This window comes from Herpailurus yagouaroundi, unplaced genomic scaffold, assembly GCF_014898765.1.
Source record: "Herpailurus yagouaroundi ecotype Mexico unplaced genomic scaffold, PumYag 557, whole genome shotgun sequence".
In the NCBI taxonomy this organism is placed as follows: Eukaryota; Metazoa; Chordata; class Mammalia; order Carnivora; family Felidae; genus Herpailurus; species Herpailurus yagouaroundi.
In genome coordinates this window covers 1,409,612-1,430,150 of record NW_024412774.1, presented here as the reverse complement: position 1 = coordinate 1,430,150, position 20,539 = coordinate 1,409,612, and the positions used below count along the sequence as shown (strand labels likewise).

The following is a 20,539-nucleotide window of genomic DNA, read 5'->3' as shown; positions in this document are numbered from 1 at the left end:
CTGGAGGACGGGGAAGGGAGCTGGGCTGGAGCTGTCCGAGGTGTGGAGGGTGTGCACTGCTCCAGAGCCTGGCCTGAGGACCCGACCAAGGAGGGAGTCTTAAGATGATTTCAGATGATGAGGGAGTTGAGGGCTGAGAGTTGGCGGGTAGGGCATGGGAAGCAGGCGTTGGCATCCCTGATGCTTCCTCCGGAAAAGAGATTTGCTGTAGGAGAGATCCTTCTGCATCTCTAGGAAGGGAGGCCTTGGTGGGGTGAGGAACTGCCTTTCGGTGGGGCAGTGTGTGTACTCTACACCTGTGGGCTCAGCCGACCCTCAGGACCACTCTCTGTGGAGCAAGGGAAATGTCCTCCAGGCTGATGGAGTGGCGAGGTCCCACACAGGGCATGCTTGTCACCCCTACCCCTCAGGGCCAGTGGGATGAGCCGCTGTCCGGTCCAGGGCCTCCAACAAGCCCCCTTCTGAGGATTAAGTAGCAGCAGTTCTTGTCGCTGTGTGGACCAGCAGCTTGTCTGCGTACCCAGCCTTTTCCTACAACTGGCCAACGTAAGAATGTATAAAAAAATTTGTTGACTTAAGCACTAATTAATATTCTTCTAAATATGTATGGGGCACTTGGGTGGCTCAGTCGGTTAAGCATCCAACTTCGGCTCACGTCGTGATCTCACGGTTTGTAAGTTCCAGCCCCCTGTCGGGCTCTGTACTGATAGCTCGGACCCTGCAGCCTGCTTTGGATTGTGTCTCGCTCTCTCTCCTCCCCTCCCCTGCTCACTCTCTCTCTCTCTCTAAATAAGACATTAAAAAAAATTCTTCTAAATATGTATACATGGGTAGATAATTAGAAATGAACCTATTTAACAAGTTAAACTTATGCAAACACTTCGTAATTTATTTGAGATTAATTTTAATCTGTTTACAATATAAAGTTTGATGTACATTTCCTGAAATCATAAAAAGCAGTAAACATAAAGACCTTAAATTTCAAAATCCTAGCACTTCATTTGCCCTGAAAATCCACAAAACTGGATTCTATGGACAGTAAGATCTGTTACATAGTATGTACTCCTGACGTTTCGGTACCAATATGAACCCAATGAGGTTGAAAGCATTCTTATCCCCATAAGCACTTTTCCCCCTTAGGCTCAGGGATGCTCAGGGTTTCCCATGGATGCTCAGTTACCCCATCCATAAGAGGCAACCTGTTTTTTGAGGAGCTGAACTTAGACCACGAGGCTGAGATCACTTTGCTCCAGGGCAGGGCACAGCTGGTGGTCCAGCTCAGTTCATAAGATCCTTCCACGGTTACCCATTTTTCATGGTCTCCTGTCTCCTTCCCATAGGGTCCCATGGCGGTGGCAGAAATGCTTATGGACCCCGTGCAGGTGAGTGGAGGGTGTCGCACCTTTCAGCCATCCCGATTGTCACCCAGATAGTTTTGGCATGCTGTGTATATGCCCCCAGGGAGTGGCAGTGGCCTGTCACAGGAGCCTTCTCCTGTCCTCGCTCTCTTGAGCCTGAGGACCATGTGCTTCCCTCAGGCCCGGGATCCTACATTTGGTATTAGATTGTATGTGGAGGGGTTCCCGTTTCTAACAAGTGATGTGGTAAGACGTGGCAGGGAATCCTGGCCGCAGGATTCAGAATGTTCACATGCCTGTAGGTGCGACTTAGCTGGGATGTTGGGGAAACTACAGGTCTCTCATACCTGGTAAGAATGGGAAGCCAGGTTGGGGGTAGGTAGGGGTGCACGGGTACCAGACCTTCAGTGACAGCTGGGGTTTGGGGTCTCCAATCTGAGGTTGGTGGGAAGCAGGGAAGGTTTGAAACAGAAGAGGAAGGTGGTGTGACCCCAATTTTAACAGGCTCCCTTTGCGGAGTGGAAAACACAGGGGGGAGGGGGTGTGGGTGAAGGTAGGGAGGCCCCGGGCGACAGTGTGGGTGAGTGCTGTGGCTACATGGGAGCGGTGGCTGTGGAAGTAGAGGAGTCGCTGGTTTCTGGGTGTATTTTGAATCAGGGCTGCTCATATTTTGTGATGGAGAGACTCGGGGAGATGAGGAGGTGGGATAGAGGGAAGGGTTGGGGTGCCCGGGTTTTTGGCCTTGTTTGCAAGGATGGGTGCTTCAACTAAAATGGAGGAAGTCAGCTGTATGAGGACTTTCCAGGTGGAATGTGAAGACTTCATTTTTCTCTAGTCTCAGATATTCCAGGGGCCCCAAGGGGAGGGGTCACGTGGGCACTTTGACACGGAGGTCTGGAGCTCCGGGGATAGATTCAGGTTGGAGGCAGCCGCAGCGTGGGGGCTGGGTGTGGGCTCGGAGGAGCTGTGGACCAGCTCCGGGAGGTAGCATCGCTAGGTCGTGGGGGCGATGCCATTAGGGGGGCAGGGATGGGACAAAGGGTGTGGCCTGAGTACGGGGTTCCTTGATTGGGCACCTGGGTGGGGTTCCAGGCCCCCTAAAGCTGAGGAATCGGAGTGTCTGTGTGTGAGTGTGTGTGAGAGACAGAGACAGAACAGAGAGGGAGAGATGGTGGGGTAGGAGCGAGAAAGTCTTCTGAGACCGGCGTGCACATGAGCTAGATGTTAAGGGGACGGTGGATCAGCTTGAAGAGCTGCCAGACCTAACGTGGATGGGTGTGTGGGTGCGACATGAGTGTCCCTGGCCTTCAAAGGAGACAGGGAGGTTCTGATTACTTATGGGACAGTTGGTTATGGGGCGGTGGGTGGAATAGAGAAGGTGCAGGGGCTGAAGGTATGTGAGGTCCTCACGTGGGCAGGGTGGCTGAGGATGAAGCAAGAAGCAGGGCCTGGCAGGGGGACCTTTAAAGCAAGGCTGGAGGCTGGCCTGGCGCTGGGGGACCTGGGGACTCCCTGTGTTCAGGGGCAGAACTGGGCCTGAATTGGGTCCTGGATGCATCTCCATGCACTGCCTGGGTTCCATGTGCAGAATGGCCTCTGGGGAAGTGAAGGAAATGCCAGCGTGGGCCCGGGATGTCTGGGGGGTGTCTGTGGAGGGGTCAGCGTCGGGAGGGAGAGGAGTCCCAGGAGCGATATGCAGGTAAAGAGGAGTGTGGATAGCTCCAGGTGCTTAAGGGAAAGGGACGAGTCCGAGTTCACTGGAGAGTCCGACCCAGGGAACCCCAGGGAAACTGGCCAGCGGGAGATGGGGAGAGGCCCACATCGCTGAGCCCACAGGCTACGTGGGGTCTTCCTCCCTTCATGCTGTGCTCTGAACACGGCGATCAGTGGTAAGGAGAGCAGGCGCCAGTGCCGCCAGCAGTTGGTGAGTCTTCGACGTTGGGAAGTCGGGAGGAGGGTGAGCAGGGATGGATGTGTGTGGGGGAGGACCGAAGGTCCAGGGGAGAGAAGTGTATCAGGAATGGCACTCACAGGATTTCAGTTCACGGAAGCGGGCGAGCGATGATGTGGAGACCGATGACGCTGAAAGGTTTTTTATTCTATTTGTCGAGGAGGTGGGAGCACACCGTGTAACACAGGGCCACACGGGAGCATCAGATTTGGTTAGGAGGCATAACCACCAGCAAAGGGAATCATTTTAGCAGAGTTTATTTGACTTTGTGGGAGAAATGCAGGAAGGGTAGGGCGAAAAGCTTAGGGATGGCTATTCTGTATAATTTTAGTGTATCTGGGGTAGAAGAGATGGCCCTGGTTGTCTGGTACCTGGCCCTGGTTGATGGAGGGCGGGGGGCAGGGGTGGTGTTGACTTGTGTGAGTCAGTGAAGGAGGTGGCTCAGAGTGTGGGCTCTGGGTATCAGAGGAGATCCAAACGGATTTGACCGTCAGTTTAGCCCTGTAACTAGTGGATGGCCAATAGATAAATACAGAATTCTCAGGACACAGTCAACATAAGAAGCTGTTCATGAGCCAAACCGATCCAATTCTGGCAGAGCCGCGTGGTCTTTGAGGACGTGGCCATACACTTCTCCCAGGAAGAGTGGGGCCTCCTTGATGGAGCTCAGAGACTCCTGTACCGTGCTGTGATGATGGAGAACTTGGCGCTTCTGTCCTCCCTAGGTAAGGCCCTCACACTGAGCCCCGCGTCTTGGGCTGGGCTCTGTTCTGCCCCTTTTCCCCAGGGGTAGCTCTGTCCTTCCCGCAAGACCAAGGGTCCTTCCTCCTCTCCTGGTCTCCTGGCAGGACTGGGCTGTGCGCCCTGCACCCGCTCCTCCCCAGCAGGTCCCAGGGCTCAGAAGTCCGAGATGTTCATGTTTGTCTGAGAGATCCCTCAGGCCTGGCTTGTCCCTGATGTGGTCACTTAGTCTAGATGCTTGGAACCGCGGTGCCCCAGGCTTTCCCCCTTCCTCCTGCTGACATTTCTTGGGTCCTCCTGCCTGTGCCAGGAATGGCAGGCACCAACCTAGTTACTAATTTGAGGGCACACTGGGTTGTTTCTACAGTGTCTCCTGTGAAGTTCTTGGAATTTTAAGATGTCAGATGTCCTGTGTTGAGTTGCTCTGGTCATGTGCTGGCCATTCCTTTTCCTTCCTTTCGCTGAGGCCTGGCCTGTTTCAGGTGCCACATCAGTGCTCACCTTGAGCCATGGGGAGGACCCTGGGTACCTAATAGGCCGGCATTACTACATCAGTGGCAAGAGGCACTCAAAAGCACGTGGCCCTGGTGCCATGGGGCTGGGGAAAGATGTGTGTCAGAGCTGGGAATCTGTCCTTTGTCCACCATCGTTTGGTGTCAGGACAGGCCAGACTTCATTTCTTTTCTTTTCTTTTCTTTTGTAACATTTATTTATTTTTGAGAGAGAGAGAAACAGAGTGCGAGCAGGGCAGGGAGAGGGGGAGGCACAGAATCCGAAGCAGGGTCCAGGCTCTGAGCTGTCAGCACAGAGCCCGACACTGGCTCAAACCCATGAAGTGCAAAATCATGAACTGAACTGAAGTTGAACACTTAGCCAACTGAGCCAACCAGGCGCCCCACCAGACCTCATTTCTACCTTTTCTTTCCCATTTTCACTTCTACTCTGAATTCTGATCCCCTTTCTGCCACAATCCAACACCTGTTAGCCTTCACCTCTAATTCTGTCTCATCACTGCCTTCACAGGCTCTCCAACATCCGACTGTACGTAGGATATTGTGAGGTCTGTGTGTATCCTTAAATAGTTTCGAATTACAGTGTCTCTGTTGTGGTTAGGTAGGTATTTCTAGTCTAGGTATTTCTACCGTTTCCTACACAGTGCTCACCAGTCACCAGCAGACATAGCCCTTTGCCCAGGAGTGACCTGAATCCCTGCCTCCCCTCCCTACACACCACCTGCTGTGTTTTAAGTGTTTGTGCTCTCACCCCCCACCACTGATTCCTGTGTTGCAAACCTCGTGCCCAGCGTGGTGGTGTTAGGAGATGGCGCCCCGGTCGTGAGGGCAGAGCTCTCATGGGTGGACTTAGTGCCCTTGTAGAAGAGACCCCACCGACCCCTTAGTCCCTTGAGCTATGTGAGGACACAGTGAGAGGTTGGCAGCCTGGAAGAGGACCCTCACCCCACCATGCCGGCACCCTGATCCAGCCTCCAGGACTGCAAGAAATAAATCGCTATTGTTTATAATAAGCCACCCAGTGTGTGGTGTTTTGTCATAGTAGCCCGCATGGACTTAGACAGCCCCCCACCCCCCCTTGTGTCCTTCCCCAGAGTCAGGGCTGTTCCATCGTGGGCACTGGCCAGGCTGAGCTCTGCACAGCGGGCCTTCGTCTCACCGTCTCGAGGCCCCTTGGCCCGTGAGCAGTCCCATGGCTTCATTCGTGGGTGTGTCCGACACGAATTCCCGATGAGGCTGTCTTGTTCCAAAGTCGGCCTGCGATTGACCAGCATTTCTCTGCTTACAGGTTGTTGGCATGGAGCACAGGACGAGGAGGCATCACAGGTCAGGACTCCAAAGCCAGACTCTTCCGTCCAGGAGGCCCAGTGTGAGAAAGACATGTTGCCCTCGGCTGAGCAGGATGGAATGTACTCTGATCGGGAACTATATATTTGTGGGGCAAACCAAAAGGAATGGATTGAAGACCAGTTTTCTAGAAGGGAGGAGGGGAGGCCTTCCTCTGCAACGAACGACAGTGTTCACGTGGCAGAGAGTAGCTGCACGTGCTGCAAAGACGGAAAGGACTTTCCGGCCGGCACAGGCCTGCCCCAGCACCTGACCCCTCGCAGTGCATTGAAACCACACAGGGACCCCGAGTGCGGGGAGGCCTTTGAAAGCAGACAGAGTGATTACAAGTGCATTCAGTGCGGGAAGGCCTTCAGGCAAAAACAGGTACTTGGTGAGCACCAGAAAATCCACACTGGAGTAAGACCTTACGAGTGCAGCAAATGTGGGATGGCCTTCATTAGAAAGTTCCACCTTGTTCAGCACCAGAAAATCCACACTGGAGAAAGGCCTTTTAAGTGCAGTGAATGTGGGAAATTCTTTCGGTATAACTCCACACTCGTTAGTCACCAGAGAGTTCACACTGGATTAAGCCCTTATGAATGTAGCAAATGTGGGGAATTCTTTAAGTACAATGCCAACTTCATGAAACATCAGAAACTTCACAATGGAGAAAGGCCTTATGAATGTAGAGAATGTGGAAAATTCTTTAGGTACAACTATAGACTCATACGACACGAGAGGGTTCATACTGGCGAAAGGCCTTATGAATGCAGCGAATGTGGGAAATTTTTCAGGTACAGCTCCACGTTCATTAGGCATCAGAGAGTTCACACTGCAGAAAAGCCTTATGAGTGCAATGAATGTGGCAAGTTCTTTAGGTACAATTCCACACTCATTAAACATCAGAGGGTTCACACTGGAGAAAGGCCTTATGAGTGCAGGGAATGTGGGAAATTCTTTAGGTACACCTCTACGCTCATTAGACATCAAAGAGTTCACACTGGAGAAAGGCCTTATGAGTGCAGCTTGTGTGGGGAATTCTTTAGGTACAAGTCCAAACTCATGAAACATTGGCAAAATCACACTGGAGAAAGGCCTTATGAGTGCAGCGAATGTGGGAAATCCTTTAGGTACCACTGCAGACTCATTAGACATAAGAGAGTTCACACTGGAGAAAGGCCTTATGAGTGCAGCGTGTGTGGGAAGTTCTTTCGGTACAACTCCAACCTTATTAAACACTGGAGAAATCACACTGGAGAGAGGCCTTATGAGTGCAGTGAATGCGGGAAAGCCTTTAGCCACAAGCATATACTTGTTGAGCATCAGAAAATCCACACTGGAGAAAGGCCGTATGAGTGTGGCAAATGTCAGAAGGCCTTCATTAGAAAGTCCCACCTCGTTCATCACCAGAAAATCCACAATGAAGACAGATCTATGAGCACCATAAATGTGGAGAAGGCTTTAGATACAACTCCAACCCATTAGTGGAGAATTACACTCGTAAAGCAACTTGTAAATGCAGAGAATATGGTGAATCTTTTAGGTACCACTTTAAGCTCATTACCCTGGAGAAGCACCTTAGAAGTACAGTAAAACCTTGGTTTGAGAGTATAATTCCTTCCAGAAACATGCTTGCAATCCGGAGCACCCATATATCAAAGCAAATTTCAAGAACCACTGGCCCAGTTGTGATCGTGGGATGTTCGGCGTCACTTACTACTTGTATTGCAAGACGTAGCTCATTTATCAAGTTAAAATTCATGAGAAATATTTGCTAGTCTTGAGCAATAGTTGCAGAACAAGTTACTCACAATCCAAGGTTTTGCTGGGTAGTGAACGTGGGAAATTGTTTTGGTGCAGTTCGCCATTCATTAGACATCAAGAAGTCACTGGAGGAACACCTTGGAGTGTAGTCAGTGTGGTCTTTAGGTGCAACTCCAGCCCCATTCCACTTCAGAGAATTCACAATGGAAGAACATCTTATCTGTGCAACAAATACGGGCGTTTGTTCATCTAAAAGTCCAACCTCTTTTGGCCCCAAAAAGTTCACACCAGAGAACATTGCAAAGGGGGAAAGACTTCAGCCAAATACCGGCTCTCATTTATCCCTGGGAACCACTGTAATATAGTTCTTTATTTTACATGTGTGTTGTGCACACCTAACACAGCTTACCCTCTCTCTGTGCACTTAGTAGTGTTAAAAATTTCACACATTTGTGCAACCTATTTCCAGAATTCCTTTCATCTGGCCAAATTGAAACTAGACCCACGAGACAAGCTTCTACCCGCCACCCACCACACCTGGCAGCTGTGTTTTTATACTGTGTCTCTATGGATTTGACTGCTCTGGAGACCTCATGTAAGTGGAATCATACGGTATTTGTCTTTTCGTGACTGGCTTATTTTGCTTAGCATAGTTTCCTCATTTGTCAGCATTTCCTTCTGTTTTGAGAAAGAATCAGAGTTAATAAGATATTGGGAAGTGTGTCAATGGAGTCAGTACAGCTTTGCCAGATGTGATATTTCGGGAGGAAGAGGAGATCCAGATTTTATATGGTATCTTTATTTCTTAACAGCTTTATGGAGGTATTGACATACGTTAAACTGCATTTATTGAAGGTGTAGGATATATTTTCATATATGTATGCACAATGGGAGCATTGCCAGAGCCATGATAATGAATAATCCATAACCCCTATGTATAGTTTCCATCGGTCCCTTGTACTCTCTCTCTCCCAGTCCTACGCAACTTGCTATCCCCAGGTGGGCACTGTCATTTGCATTTTCTAGAATTTTATATAAATAGAATCCTACGCTTACTCTTGTATAGCTGTGTTTACTAAGCACATATATGTATTTTTAGTATTGTCCATGTTGTGTGTGCAGAAGCATGGCACTAGATAACCGGCAAGGCTCTGTGTTATGTAGTAGAGCTGCACTGTTCATAAACAACAAAGGTGCTAATAATCACTGAGTATAAGAGTTGTTTAGAATGGAAAATGAAGTTTAGAGAAAATAAATTTAAATTCAGTTTCATATGAATTCATTATCAATAAAAAATCTTGAACGATCTGAAACACCTTTCTTGGAAAATTCTTGTTTGGCTTCTTTTTTTCTAGTAGTGTCTTTAAGCTATATCTTTGTATCATAAAAGTTTCTAAAGCATTTACAAAATTTTTTGTGTAAAGTACACATAAAATTTACTATCTTGCCATTTTTAAGTGTTCAGTTCTGTGGTGTATTGGGCTCTCCAGAGAAGCATCAGGGTGTGTGTGTAGAGAGAGGTGTGGAGGGCTGGGGGTGGATATGTGTTTTAAAGAATTAGCTAAAGCATTTGTGATGGCCCGGCAAGTGGAAAATCTACCGAGCAGGCCAACAGGCTGGGGACCACGGAAGAGTTGCAGTTCAGGTCCAAAGGCAGTCTGCTGGTAGGATTTCTTGCTTGAGGTCATCTTTTCATCATGTAATCTTCAAACCAGGTGGCTCATTGAGAAACTTGAACTTTAGAAAGGGTAACAAGCATTATAGAATAGGAAACGGAAAGAAAACAGTTTGGGAGTGATACGTGGGAGGGAAATGATTCAAGACTCCACTCTGTATCTTTCAAACCTCACCATGTACAAAAGAATGCAAAAATTAAGGTAATTACATACAAGTTTATGTTTACATTGAAAATTTTGTTTCATAAAGCTCACGACTATGGAACAACTGAAAAAGTGTGACAGGTACATAATGACGATGCCAGAAGGAAAGAAAGACCAAAAGGAATGGAAGTAATGCTTGAAACAATAGCGACTGAGAATTTCCCCCAAATTTACCCAAATTTAGACATCCAGTTACAGATCCAGGAAGCTCAGAGAACACCAAGCAGGAAAGATGCTAAAAGAAAAAAACTACACCCAGAAATAGTATTTTCAAATAACAGATAATAGGAAAAAAAAAAAACCTCTGAAACAAGTCAGAGAAAGGAAACACTTTATTTCTAGAGGAGCAAAGATAACGACATCCAATTTCTCAGAAACCATGTAAGAGTGGGGTGCAGTATTTAAAGTGTTGAGAGAGGAAAAAAACCACAAATCTAGAACTTTGTACCCCGTGAAGTCATCCTTCAAAAGTGGAGAAGTAAAGAATTTCTCAAGCGAAAATGGAGAGTTTGTTGCTAGTAGACCTGCCTTGAAAGAAATGTTAAAAGTTCTTTAGAGAGAAGGAAAATGGTATATAGCTCAGGATCTCAGATCTACAACGAAAGGAAGAGCATCAGAAAAGGAAGAAGTGAAGGTAAAATAAGAATTGTCTTGGGGCACCTGGGTGGCTCGGTTGGGTGTCACTTCAACTCAGGTCATGATCTCACAGTCCGTGAGTTCGAGCCCCACATCAGGCTCTGTGCTGACAGCCCATAGCCTGGAGCCTACTTCAGATTCTGTGTGTGTGTCTCTCTCTCTCTGCCCCTCCCCTGCTCATGCTCTGTTTCTGTCTCAAAAATAAATAACATTTTAAAAAATTAAAAAAAGAATTGTCTTATTAATTATCTAACATTACAATTTGTCAAAAAACAGCAAAAATGTATTAGAGTATATATGTGTGTGAATATATTAAAATGAATAACAGGAACGATGCAAGGAAGGAGACCAGAGGAATTAGTATTATTTTGTTATATTGAGGCACACACACTCCCTGTGAAATGGTAGTGTTATCTGAAAGTGGATTTAGATTAGCTGTAGATGTATACTGTAAGCTCTAGGGCAACCACCAAAGTAAACAAGTACAACTGTTAAGAAAGGAGAGAAAATGGAATGCATAAAATGCTCAATTAAAACTACAAAAGGAAGGGGTACCTGGATGCCTTAGTTGGTTAAGCACCTCACTCTTGATTTCAGCTCAAGTCATGATCTCACCTGTGGTGAGTTCAAGCCCTGAGTCTGGCTCTGTGCTGAGCCTGCTTGGATTCTCTGTCTCCCTCCCTCTGCCCCTCCTCTGCTTGCTCTTTATTTCTCTCCCTCTCTCAAAACAGATAAACTTTTTTTTTAACTACAAAAGGGAGAAAATGGGTGGAAGGCAAAAATAGGAACAAAGTACAAGGGCAACAAACAGAAAACAATAACCAATGTGACAGATTATTAATCCAACTATATCAAGACTTTGAATGTCAAAATGCACCAATCAAAGACTGTCAGAGTGGATCAAAACCCAAGACTCAACAATATGTTGTTTACAAGAAACCCACCTTAAATATAAAGACCTATCTGTACAGATTAAAAGTATATGGATGAATGAGGCACCTGGGTGTCTCAGTCGGTTAAGCATTCGACTTCAGCCCAGGCCATGATCTCACAGTTAGTGAGTTCGAGCCCCGCTCTTAATCTCACCACTAGTTGTCAAACTCACACCCAACAAGAAGAGTAAAGGTGGATCCTGCAAGTCCAGTCCTCTTTACTATCCCATCAGGCGGAAGAAAGCTTTCTTCCTCTACTCCCACCCTCAACAGCCCAGCCAATGAGAGGCAGTCATAGCTCAGATAATGAGAATCTATTATAACTCCCAGTTTACTCCGATGGACTTGTAGTTTATAACGTCTCCGCCCAACTCCCTCTGTAAAAGAGAGGTCTCCTTCTTTGTTCTCCAGACTTGCCTATGGCTTTGCCAAATCTTGCTTGTACCAGGTTACAATTCTCAGCTGGCCTCAAACCCATCTTTTGCTGGCAAAATAATTGGCACTTTTAAGGTTAACAAAAGAAATGGAACATATCTAAGAAATGAAGTATTAAGTATGATCTCAATAAAAGTGTTACTTGCTAGGTTGGAACACAGTCTGAACACTGATTATCCAGGCCAGAGAAATATCCCTTCTCCAACTCCCCATCATGCCCTGTCTAGGGTTTTTTCTTTTTCGTCCCTCACCTTGCATATTGAAGGTCATAAAACAGTTGACATGTATTTGGCAATCAATATGAGTGGCTGCTGATTATTATTATGAAGTTAAAAAGAAAATCACAGACTCAAAATGGTGCACGTAGGCTGAGTCCCCAAACTGGGGCTTAATACCTAATCTAATTGCAATTTCAACCTCCTCCAGAAATGTAGACTTAACCAGTTAGTCAGGAATTTTCTGATCAGTGCTGATGTAGTAATCTGCTACATGGGCCCTCATCCATGCTCCAAGGAAGATGAAAGTCATCTGCATGCTGTCCCCCTAAGGAAAAGCAACCTTGCCTGAAAATCCTTTTGCTAATAACTTTCTGCCCCCAACCTCCTCCCTATAAAATCTTCCATTGTGTACAACTCCTCAGAGATCCCCTCTACTTGCTAGATGGGACGCAGCCTGTTGATGAGGTATTTAGTAAAGCCAATTAGATTTGCAAAATTACTCGTTGAATTTTATTTTTTAACAATAGTCTGGTGTGTCCCTTTGGTGGTGTAGCCTTTGGGAATTTCCTGTGCTTCCCAGAGTCTGTAGTAACAGACCTCTATTTGGGACACTTGGCCTAGGCTGCATTCAGAGGAAATCTGGGTATACGCTGTAAGAGTCAGCGACCCCATGCTGCATCACAGGAGTCCAGGAACTCCATTTCCCCGGGCAGGCTCACGTTGTCCCGCGGCGTCCATCCCGAAATCAGGAAGGACCTCATTCCCCACGACGGGGCGGGGAGCCCCAGGGAACCACACGCTACCCAGAAGGCTCCGCGGCAGGCCATCGTGAGAGCCGAGCCAATGAAAACGCAGCATGGATTCCGGTAGCGGCGCCTGTGGGGCGGGACTTCCGGTGGCGTTCCCCTGGTGTTGCGCGTCTTCGAGTTCTTGGGCCGTTTGACTGGTGCAGGGTCTTGGGGACGCTGGGTTCCTTCGAAGCGGATGCAAGGTTCCAGAGGAGGTGATGTTCCCGCCGCTGAGGCGGCTGCGAGGCGCCCTCGTCCCCGCCGGGTCGCCTGCCGCGTTCCGCCCCGCTCTTCCCACTGGTCGGAGGAGGAGGCCGCGCGCGTGAAGCCAGTGCAGGTGTGTGCTGCGACCCCGGGGCCCTCGGCCGCCCGCCCCCGCCCGGAGGGCGAGGCCAGAATGGAGGAGCGTCCCGTTAGCTCCCCGCGGTCAGGCCCCCAGGCGCGAGCAGAGGGCGTTCTTGTTCTGGTCCCGGTCCCGCCCGCCGGTAGGGGCTGCTGAGTCGGGACCCGGGGCCGAGGGGTGAGGGGGAGGGTCGCTGGCAGGGACGGCGTGAGCAGCTGAAATCCGTGAAGGGGCGGGGATGGGAGGGGCTGCGATTTGGTGACTTAAAGAAATACGTATTTGTTAAGGTGACCAAAATGTATTTCTGCTATATATCTGGTCTTAGTGCATAGTTCCTGGCTCATAGCTTCCAAAAACTGTTGGAATTTCGTAAGTGTTGACAGTGGTAAAGTTGTGTTTTGTCCTACGAATGGGGTGAGTTTTGGAAGCACCTAAGCTGGTTGCCTGGAGAACCAACCAGGTGATTAGAGGGTTGTAACTTTAAGTCCCTCCCCTCCCCCCAACCTCACCCCACCCCACCCCACCCCACCCCACCCCACCCCACCCCACCCCACGCTATCCTACCCTACCCTACCCTTCCCTTCCCTACCCTACTCCTTGGGAGAAGGGAGATGGGCTGGAGGTCGAACCAATAGCCAGTGGCCAGCGACTGAATGAGCCATGGTTATATGATGCAGCCTCCAAAGTACCCTTCAAGGACAGGGTCCAGAGAGCTTCCGGGTTGGTAAGCACCTGGAGATTTGAGGAGAGTGGTGCACCTGGAGACTGCAAGGATACTCTGTGCCCTGTTTTCATACCTTGCCGTGTGCGTCTCTTCCATTTTGGCTGTTTCTGAGTTAATACCCTTTTGTAATAAATCGGTGATCTAGGAAGAAAAATGTTTCTCTGAGTTTTGTGAACCATTCTAGCAAATCAGTTAAACCTGAGGAGAAGGGGTCTTGGAAACCTCTGATTTATAACCAGTCGGTGGGAAGCACCAGTAACAGCCTGGGCTTGCAGCTGGCATCTGAAATGGCAGGGGGTTGAGGGTGGGGGTACCGGCCTGTAGGACTGAACCCTTAACCTGTGAATCTGATGCTAATTCCTGATACATAGTGTCAGAATTGAATTCTTGGACATCCTTCTGGCTCTTAAGAATTGTTTGATGTTGTGTGAGGAACCCCAGGGACCTCCCCCCAACTCCACACACACACACACACACACTTGTTGGCATTGGTTCCAGGGACCTAATTTAGGGGCGTATGCATATTTGAAGTTTAAAATTATTGAAAGGGGAATGGGAAACTAGCGAGGAGGACAACCCGGCAATAGACTCCAGGAGATTTTATGGTGGGGGCTGGACCAGAGGAGGGGCAGTAGAAGAGAGATGTGGTAAGAATTTGGATAGATCAGGGACACCTGGGTGGCTCAGTTGGTTAAGCATTCGACGCTTGGTTTCGGCTCAGGTTATGATCTCATGGTTCTGAGTTTGAGAACCACACGGACAGTGTGGAGCCTACTTGGGATTTTCTCTCCCCCTCTGTACTCTGTCTCTCTCTAAATAAATTAATTAATTTAAAAAAAGAATTTGGGTAGATCATAAAGTTAGAGTCAACAGGATTTCCTGCTCCATCCAGCATGTCTGTGAATAAAAGGGAGTGAAAGACCATCCAAAGTTTTTATTTTTGCCTGGACATTTGAAAGAAAGGAGGTGGGGAAGTCAGTGCAGGGAGCAGGTTTCACAGAGATTTTGAGTTACATCTTAGACATGTGATTCTGAGAGGTCTCAAGATGGAGAGGAGACTTCTCATGATAGGTGGGCTTGAAGGTTTAGAGGTGAGGGAAGAGGGCTGGAGATAAATGTCAAATGGTGGGGACCTCGGACTGGATCAGGTCAGAGTCTGGGGATCAGATTGAAGAAGGAGGGTTTTGAGGTTCTTTCAGAGGGGTCCTGCGGTGGGGTAGGGAAGGCCTGGGACCCATGTGTATCGCTGATTCTCTTTCAGAGATGAGGTGAGTTCTGGCATGTGTGTGGAGAGAGGGAGGTCCAGATGAGGTGAGGTGTTGGCAGGATGACCGAGGTGTGAATTGGTGTGGCTCCTCCCCTGCAGGCTAAGCAGCCACTCAAGACCACTCGCTGTGGAACAAAGCCAAGGTCAGCCGAGCCCCAGACCAGGGCACTGCTGCCTCCCCTCCCCTCTGCTGTGCAGTCCAGGGCTCCCCACATGCTGTCTTCCGAGATGATGGCATGAGGACTAGTAGTTTTCAGCGCTCCCCTTAACTTCAGGACGTCTGAAACAGCTACTGATTTGAATACTAACAAAGCAGCATCCTTCCAAATACATAGGCATAGGCAGGCAACTAGAAATGAGCGCAGTGAATTACTTAAATTTATCCACACACTTAATAATTGGTGTAAGAGTTACTTTATTTTTAAGCATTTGCTTATGATGGAAGTTTCATGCATCACATCCTCTTAAAAACTTACAAAGTGGGAAAAATACACTCCCAAACTTTTAAAGTCCTACCACTTCATTTGCACTGAAAACATAGACAAAACCCTGGATGCTGTGGACTGTAAGCTGATACATAGTGTGCTACTGATGTGTGATATCAGTATCACCCTGTGAGGGGGGAACAGTCTTATTCCCATTGTATGGGATAAGGACACAGACCTCCCTGAGGGTCAGTCTTTCTCCAGAGTCACATGGCTAGTAAGAGGCAGCAGTGAGCCCTGAGGAGCTCGGTTTGGACCATCAGACTGACATTGCTTTGCTGGAGGGCAGAGCAGGCCTGGTGGTTCAGCTCAACTTGTAGGACCTTAACCGTGGTTACCCATTTCTCATGGCTTCCCTCCTTCTGCACCTGCACCAATGGAGGGAGGTGTGTGGACCCCAGTAAAGCTGTGCTTCTGGTTTCATATGGGGCATCTTTGTGTTATGGTGGCAGTGCCATTGGGGATCAGGTAGGGGAAGGAAGGGGCTAAATCTGTGTCTCAGGTGGGTGCCAGGCTGGTGGGGGTGGGGATCACAAACACGGGAGGAACTGGAGGGCTGTTGGGGGGGGGGGTGGGGATGTGCATGTGAGGTGGAGGGTCGTAAAGCCTTCTGAGGAGGCAGTGGACATAAGACGGTTGTTGAGGTGCCCACAGTGAAGGTCAGACACCAGGGCGGGCGGGCCTGTTACCCCTCTGTGGCCTCGGCAAGGTTTTCTGGTGACCCTCACCTGGATTGTTTATTTGGGCTGGTAGATTAGTTGGGTGGGGGAAGTGGGATCGGCCAGATTCATTGCAAGTCTGGGGCTTTGAATGAGAGGTGGTGAGAGGTCAGGATCGCTTCTGAGATTGTGAGACCCTCACACAGGTCTCTGTGGCTAAGCTAAAGCAAGAAACAGTTGGGCGAGGATACTTTGGTGTTATGATAGAAGACTCCGGCAGATTAGGAGGCCGGCTGCATTTGCACTGCCTGGGTTCCGTGTGCGGACTGGGCATGTTGGAGGGTCAAGGAAATGCCTACCGTGTGGTCCTGGGGGCTATGGTGGCATTGTCTTCCCTGTCCGAGGTCAGGTACCCCAGGCCTTCCTGTCCTCTTGCTCATGTACTTGGGGCCTGCCTATGCCAGCAACTTCAGGCACTGATCGTGTCACCACCACTTGTAGGGACCATTGGGTTTGTTTTAAGACTTTCCTCTGAAGGTCTCATAAATTTAGAAGGTGGGATGTTGATGTCGTGTGGGTCACTCTGGGTGGATGTCCGGTACTCTCTTTCTCTGTCTTTTCCCCTGGACACGCCTCTTCCAGGCCCCGGTGGTTGCTCGCACTAAGCAGTAGTAGAGCCCCAGGCACCTTACAGAGGAATGTTACTTCCGCAACATCAAGAGATGCTCAAAAAAAATGTGGCCCTCACACGGAGCATCTGTTCTGTGTCCATCACTGTATGATGCCTGGGGCAGTGGCCACCTTATTTATACCTTTTCTTTCCCACTAACTTTTCAGTTCTGACTTTCGGCTCCCATCCCTTCCCTTCCACTGCTTCCTTGGAGGACTAACGTTTCAGATGGCGTGAAGTCTGCACATATCCTTAAATGGTCCTTGAACACGAGCTACTGTAATGCAATCTTTATTTCTTTTAATTTATATCCAAGTTAGTTAGCATATAGTGCAACAGTGATTTCAGGAGTAGATTCCTTAATGCCCCTGACCCATTTAGCCCATCCCCCCTCCAGCAACCCTCTGTTCTCCATATTTAAGAGTCTCTTCTCTTTTGTCCCCCTCCCTCTTTTTATATTATTTTTGCTTATGTTCATCTGTTTTGTCTCTTACGCTATTGGTCTTTCTCTAATTTCACTTAGCATAATACACTCCAGTCCTTCCCATGTAGTTGCAAATGGCAAGATTTCATTCCTTTTGATTGCCAAGTAATACTCCATTGTATACATATATACCACATCTACATTATCCATTTATCCATTGATGAACAGGGCTCTTTCCATACTTTGGCTATTGTTGATAGTGTTGCTGTCAACATTGGGGTTCATGTGTCCCTTCGAAACAGCACACCTATATCCTGTGGATAAATGCCTAGTAGTGCAATTGCTGGGCCGTACGGTAGTTCTATTTTTAATTTTTTGAGGAACCTCCATACTGTTTTCCAGAGTGGCGGCACCCGTTTGCATTCCCACCAGCAGTGCAAAAGGGACCTTCTCTCTCTGCATCCTCGCCAACATCTGTCGTTGCCTGAGTTGTTAATGTTAGCCCTTCTGACAGGTGTGAGGTGGGATCTCATGGTGGTTTTGATTTGTATTTCCCTGATGATGAGGGATGTGGAGCATTTTTTTCATGTGTCGGTTGGCCATCTGGATGTCTTCCTTGAAGAAGTGTCTAGTCATGTCTTTTGCCCATTTCTTCCCTGGATTATTTGTTTTTTGGGTGTTGAGTTTGATAAGTTCTTTATAAATTTTGGATACTAACCCTTTATCTGATAGGTGTTTTGCAAATATCTTCTCCCCTTCCGTAGGCTGTGTTTTAGTTTTGCTGATTGTTTCCTTCACTGTGCAAAAGCTTTTTATTTTGATGAGGTCCCCAGAGTTCATTTTTGCTTTGGTTTCCCTTGCCTCTGGAGACACATTGAGTAAGAAATTGCCATGGCCGAGGTCAAAGAGGTTGTTGCCTATTTTCTCCTCGAGGATTTTGATGGCTTCCTGTCTGCATTTAGGTCTTTCATCTATTTGGAGTTTATTTTTGTGTATGGTATAGGAGAGTGGTCCAGGTTCATTTTTCTTCATATCGCCATCCCGTTTTCCCAGCACCATTAGCTGATGAGACTGTCTTCTTTATTCCATTGGATATTCTTTCCTGCTTTGTCAATCTTGATGATTACAGTTTTGTAATTCATCTTGAAGTCTGGAATTGTGATGCCTTCAGCTTTGGTTTTCTTTTTCAACATTTCTTTGGCTATTCGGGGTCTCTTCTGGTTCCATACAAATTTTAGGATTGTTTGTTCTAGCTCTGTGAAGAATGCTGGTGTTATTTTGATAGGGATTGCATTGAATATATAGATTGCTTTGGGTAGTATTGGCATTTAAAAAATAATTGTTCTTCCAGTCCATAAGTATGGAATCTTTTTCCATTTCTTTGTGTCTTCTTCAATTTCTTTCATAAGCTTTCTATAATTTCCAGTGTGCAAGCACACATTTCTGGGTCTGGACTCAGTCTTCTACCCAGTGCTCACCAGTCACCAGCAGCCATGGCCTTGTTGAAAGTCATTTGCAGAGGACACTTGGGGAGCCCACCTCTCCTCCCTGCCCTCACCCCTTTCTCATTTCCTTGCCCAGAGTCCCATCGTGGGCACTGGCCAGGCTGAGCTCTGCACAGAAGGCCTTCCTCTCACCGTCTCGAGTCCCCCAGACTTGTCAGCAGTCCCCTGGCCTTATCCGTGGGTGTGTCTGACAGGCATTCCGGACAAGGCTGCCTATGCTTGACCAGCATTTCTCTGCCTACAGGTTGCTGGCATGGAGCCCAGGACGAGGAGGCCCCTTCAGAGCAAGGTGTCTATAGGAGCGTCACGGGTCAGGACTCCAAAGCCAGGTCCGTCAGTCCACGAGGCCCAGCCCTGTGAGATGTGTGTCCTGCTCTGGAGAGACACTTTGCACTCGGCTGAGCAGGGTGGAACCTACCCTGAGCATGGCCTGTACACTCGTGGGGCAGACCTACACCTGCATCAGACGAAGCAGAATAGAGATAAGCTTGGCATAAAGGACGAGCAGAGCCCTTCATTTGTTAGGGGCCACACAGTTCATCTGACCTTGGCCTGGAGGGAGGGTGGGAAGGACTTCGCAGTCTTTCTCCTGCCCCCGGCCATGCAGTGGGTAGCCACACGGGGACACTGATGCAGGGAGGCCTTTGAAAGTGGACAGAATGGGTGTCTGTGCCCTAAGCATGGGAAGCCTCAGCCACAGCCCATACTGTGGAGCAGCCACAAGTCCACCCTGGATGAGACCAAGGAGACCGGTGAGTGAAGGTAGGACGCTTTGTAGGCGCAACTCCAACTTTCACACATAGATTTCTTCGACACCTTGCTTTCAACTCCTTTTGCACCTGCCCCAAAAAAGTAGAATCGTTGATTCATGTGGTATTATGGTCATGTTTTGAGCAATTGTTTTCCATAATACTGGTACCATTTTATGTTCCTGTGCACCTGCCCACCGTGTGTGAAGTTTCTAGTTTCTCTTCATCCTTTGCAACATATAGATTTTTTTAGTATATATATATAATAGCTATTCTAGGGATATATTTTGTAGTTTTAGTTTTCATTTCTCTAATGATTAATGTGTGGTCGTTGAGCATATTTATTTTGGAGAAATATCTGTTCAAGTCCTTTGCTCATGTTTTAATTGGATAATGTATTTTCTTTGTTATTGAATTAGGAGTTCTTTATACAAGTCCTTTGTATATTCTGGATATTAATCCCCTGTCAGATTTGCAAATATTTTCTCCCCTTCCCCCATTCCGCATGTTGCATTTTCACTCATACGTGCATTTCCCATATGTTGATTGTTTTCTTTGGTGCACAGGCATTTTAAATTTTGATATAGTCCACTTTATCAATTTTTATCTTTCATTGTATGGTGCTATATGTCTAGGAAATCATTGTCAAGTCCAGTGTGAGAAAGCTTTCTTCCCTTCTAAGTTACATGGTTTGAGAACCATGTGTAAGTCTTTAATCCATGTTGAGTTCATTTTTGTATAACGCTATAATGTAGCCCCAGTTTTCACATGGTATGTCCAGTTTTCCCTGCGCCTTTTCAAATGACTGGACTTTCCCTATTGAAGTCCTTTACAGCCGTGTTCAAATCATTTGACCATCTGTGAGAATTTATTTCTATGCTCTGAATTCTATTTCATAGGTGTATGTGTATCACTGTCTCATACCAGAATATTCCACACCCCCAAATACTCCCCATATCAGGCTCTCACCCATACCGGTCCTGATGGCCTTAACACCTCAGAACCAGGTACCGGACAGCTAAGGATGCCCCTGTGCCCTGGAGTCTAAGAAATTATTCAGCCCACACGGATCCTGGGAAACCTACCTTGCTATGCATACACTGCCCCTTCCAACTCCAGCTTGCTGTCACGCTGCCCCTCACTACAAGCCCCTGTTGGGTTCTGTTTGA

The 20,539-nt window shown here is 47.9% G+C and overlaps 3 protein-coding genes across 6 annotated transcripts in view; all 3 read left to right on the top strand.

Annotated features, from left to right (window-relative positions):
• The window catches only part of LOC121023484 (zinc finger protein 548-like), a 9,258-nt gene extending 286 nt beyond the window's left edge, over positions 1–8,972 (top strand). Inside the window, exons 2-6 of one of the 3 annotated variants that reach the window (XM_040465433.1) lie at positions 411–546; positions 1,341–1,382; positions 3,908–4,034; positions 5,851–6,282; positions 8,125–8,972. In XM_040465433.1, coding sequence (XP_040321367.1) covers positions 1,347–1,382; positions 3,908–4,034; positions 5,851–6,282; positions 8,125–8,285 — 756 coding nt within the window. In that variant the 5' untranslated portion in view covers positions 411–546; positions 1,341–1,346 and the 3' untranslated portion in view covers positions 8,286–8,972. The remainder of the gene's footprint in view (positions 1–410; positions 547–1,340; positions 1,383–3,907; positions 4,035–5,850; positions 6,283–8,124) is intronic. The other 2 variants (XM_040465431.1, XM_040465432.1) reach the window with 2 other exon arrangements.
• The window catches only part of LOC121023457 (zinc finger protein 304-like), a 498,588-nt gene that overhangs the window by 39,359 nt on the left and 438,690 nt on the right, over positions 1–20,539 (top strand). The window lies entirely within an intron of this gene.
• On the top strand, positions 6,289–7,539 carry LOC121023477 (zinc finger protein 548-like). The gene has a single exon (XM_040465418.1). It carries the CDS (start codon positions 6,339–6,341, stop codon positions 7,374–7,376), a length of 1,038 nt encoding a protein of 345 aa, XP_040321352.1. The 5' UTR covers positions 6,289–6,338; the 3' UTR covers positions 7,377–7,539.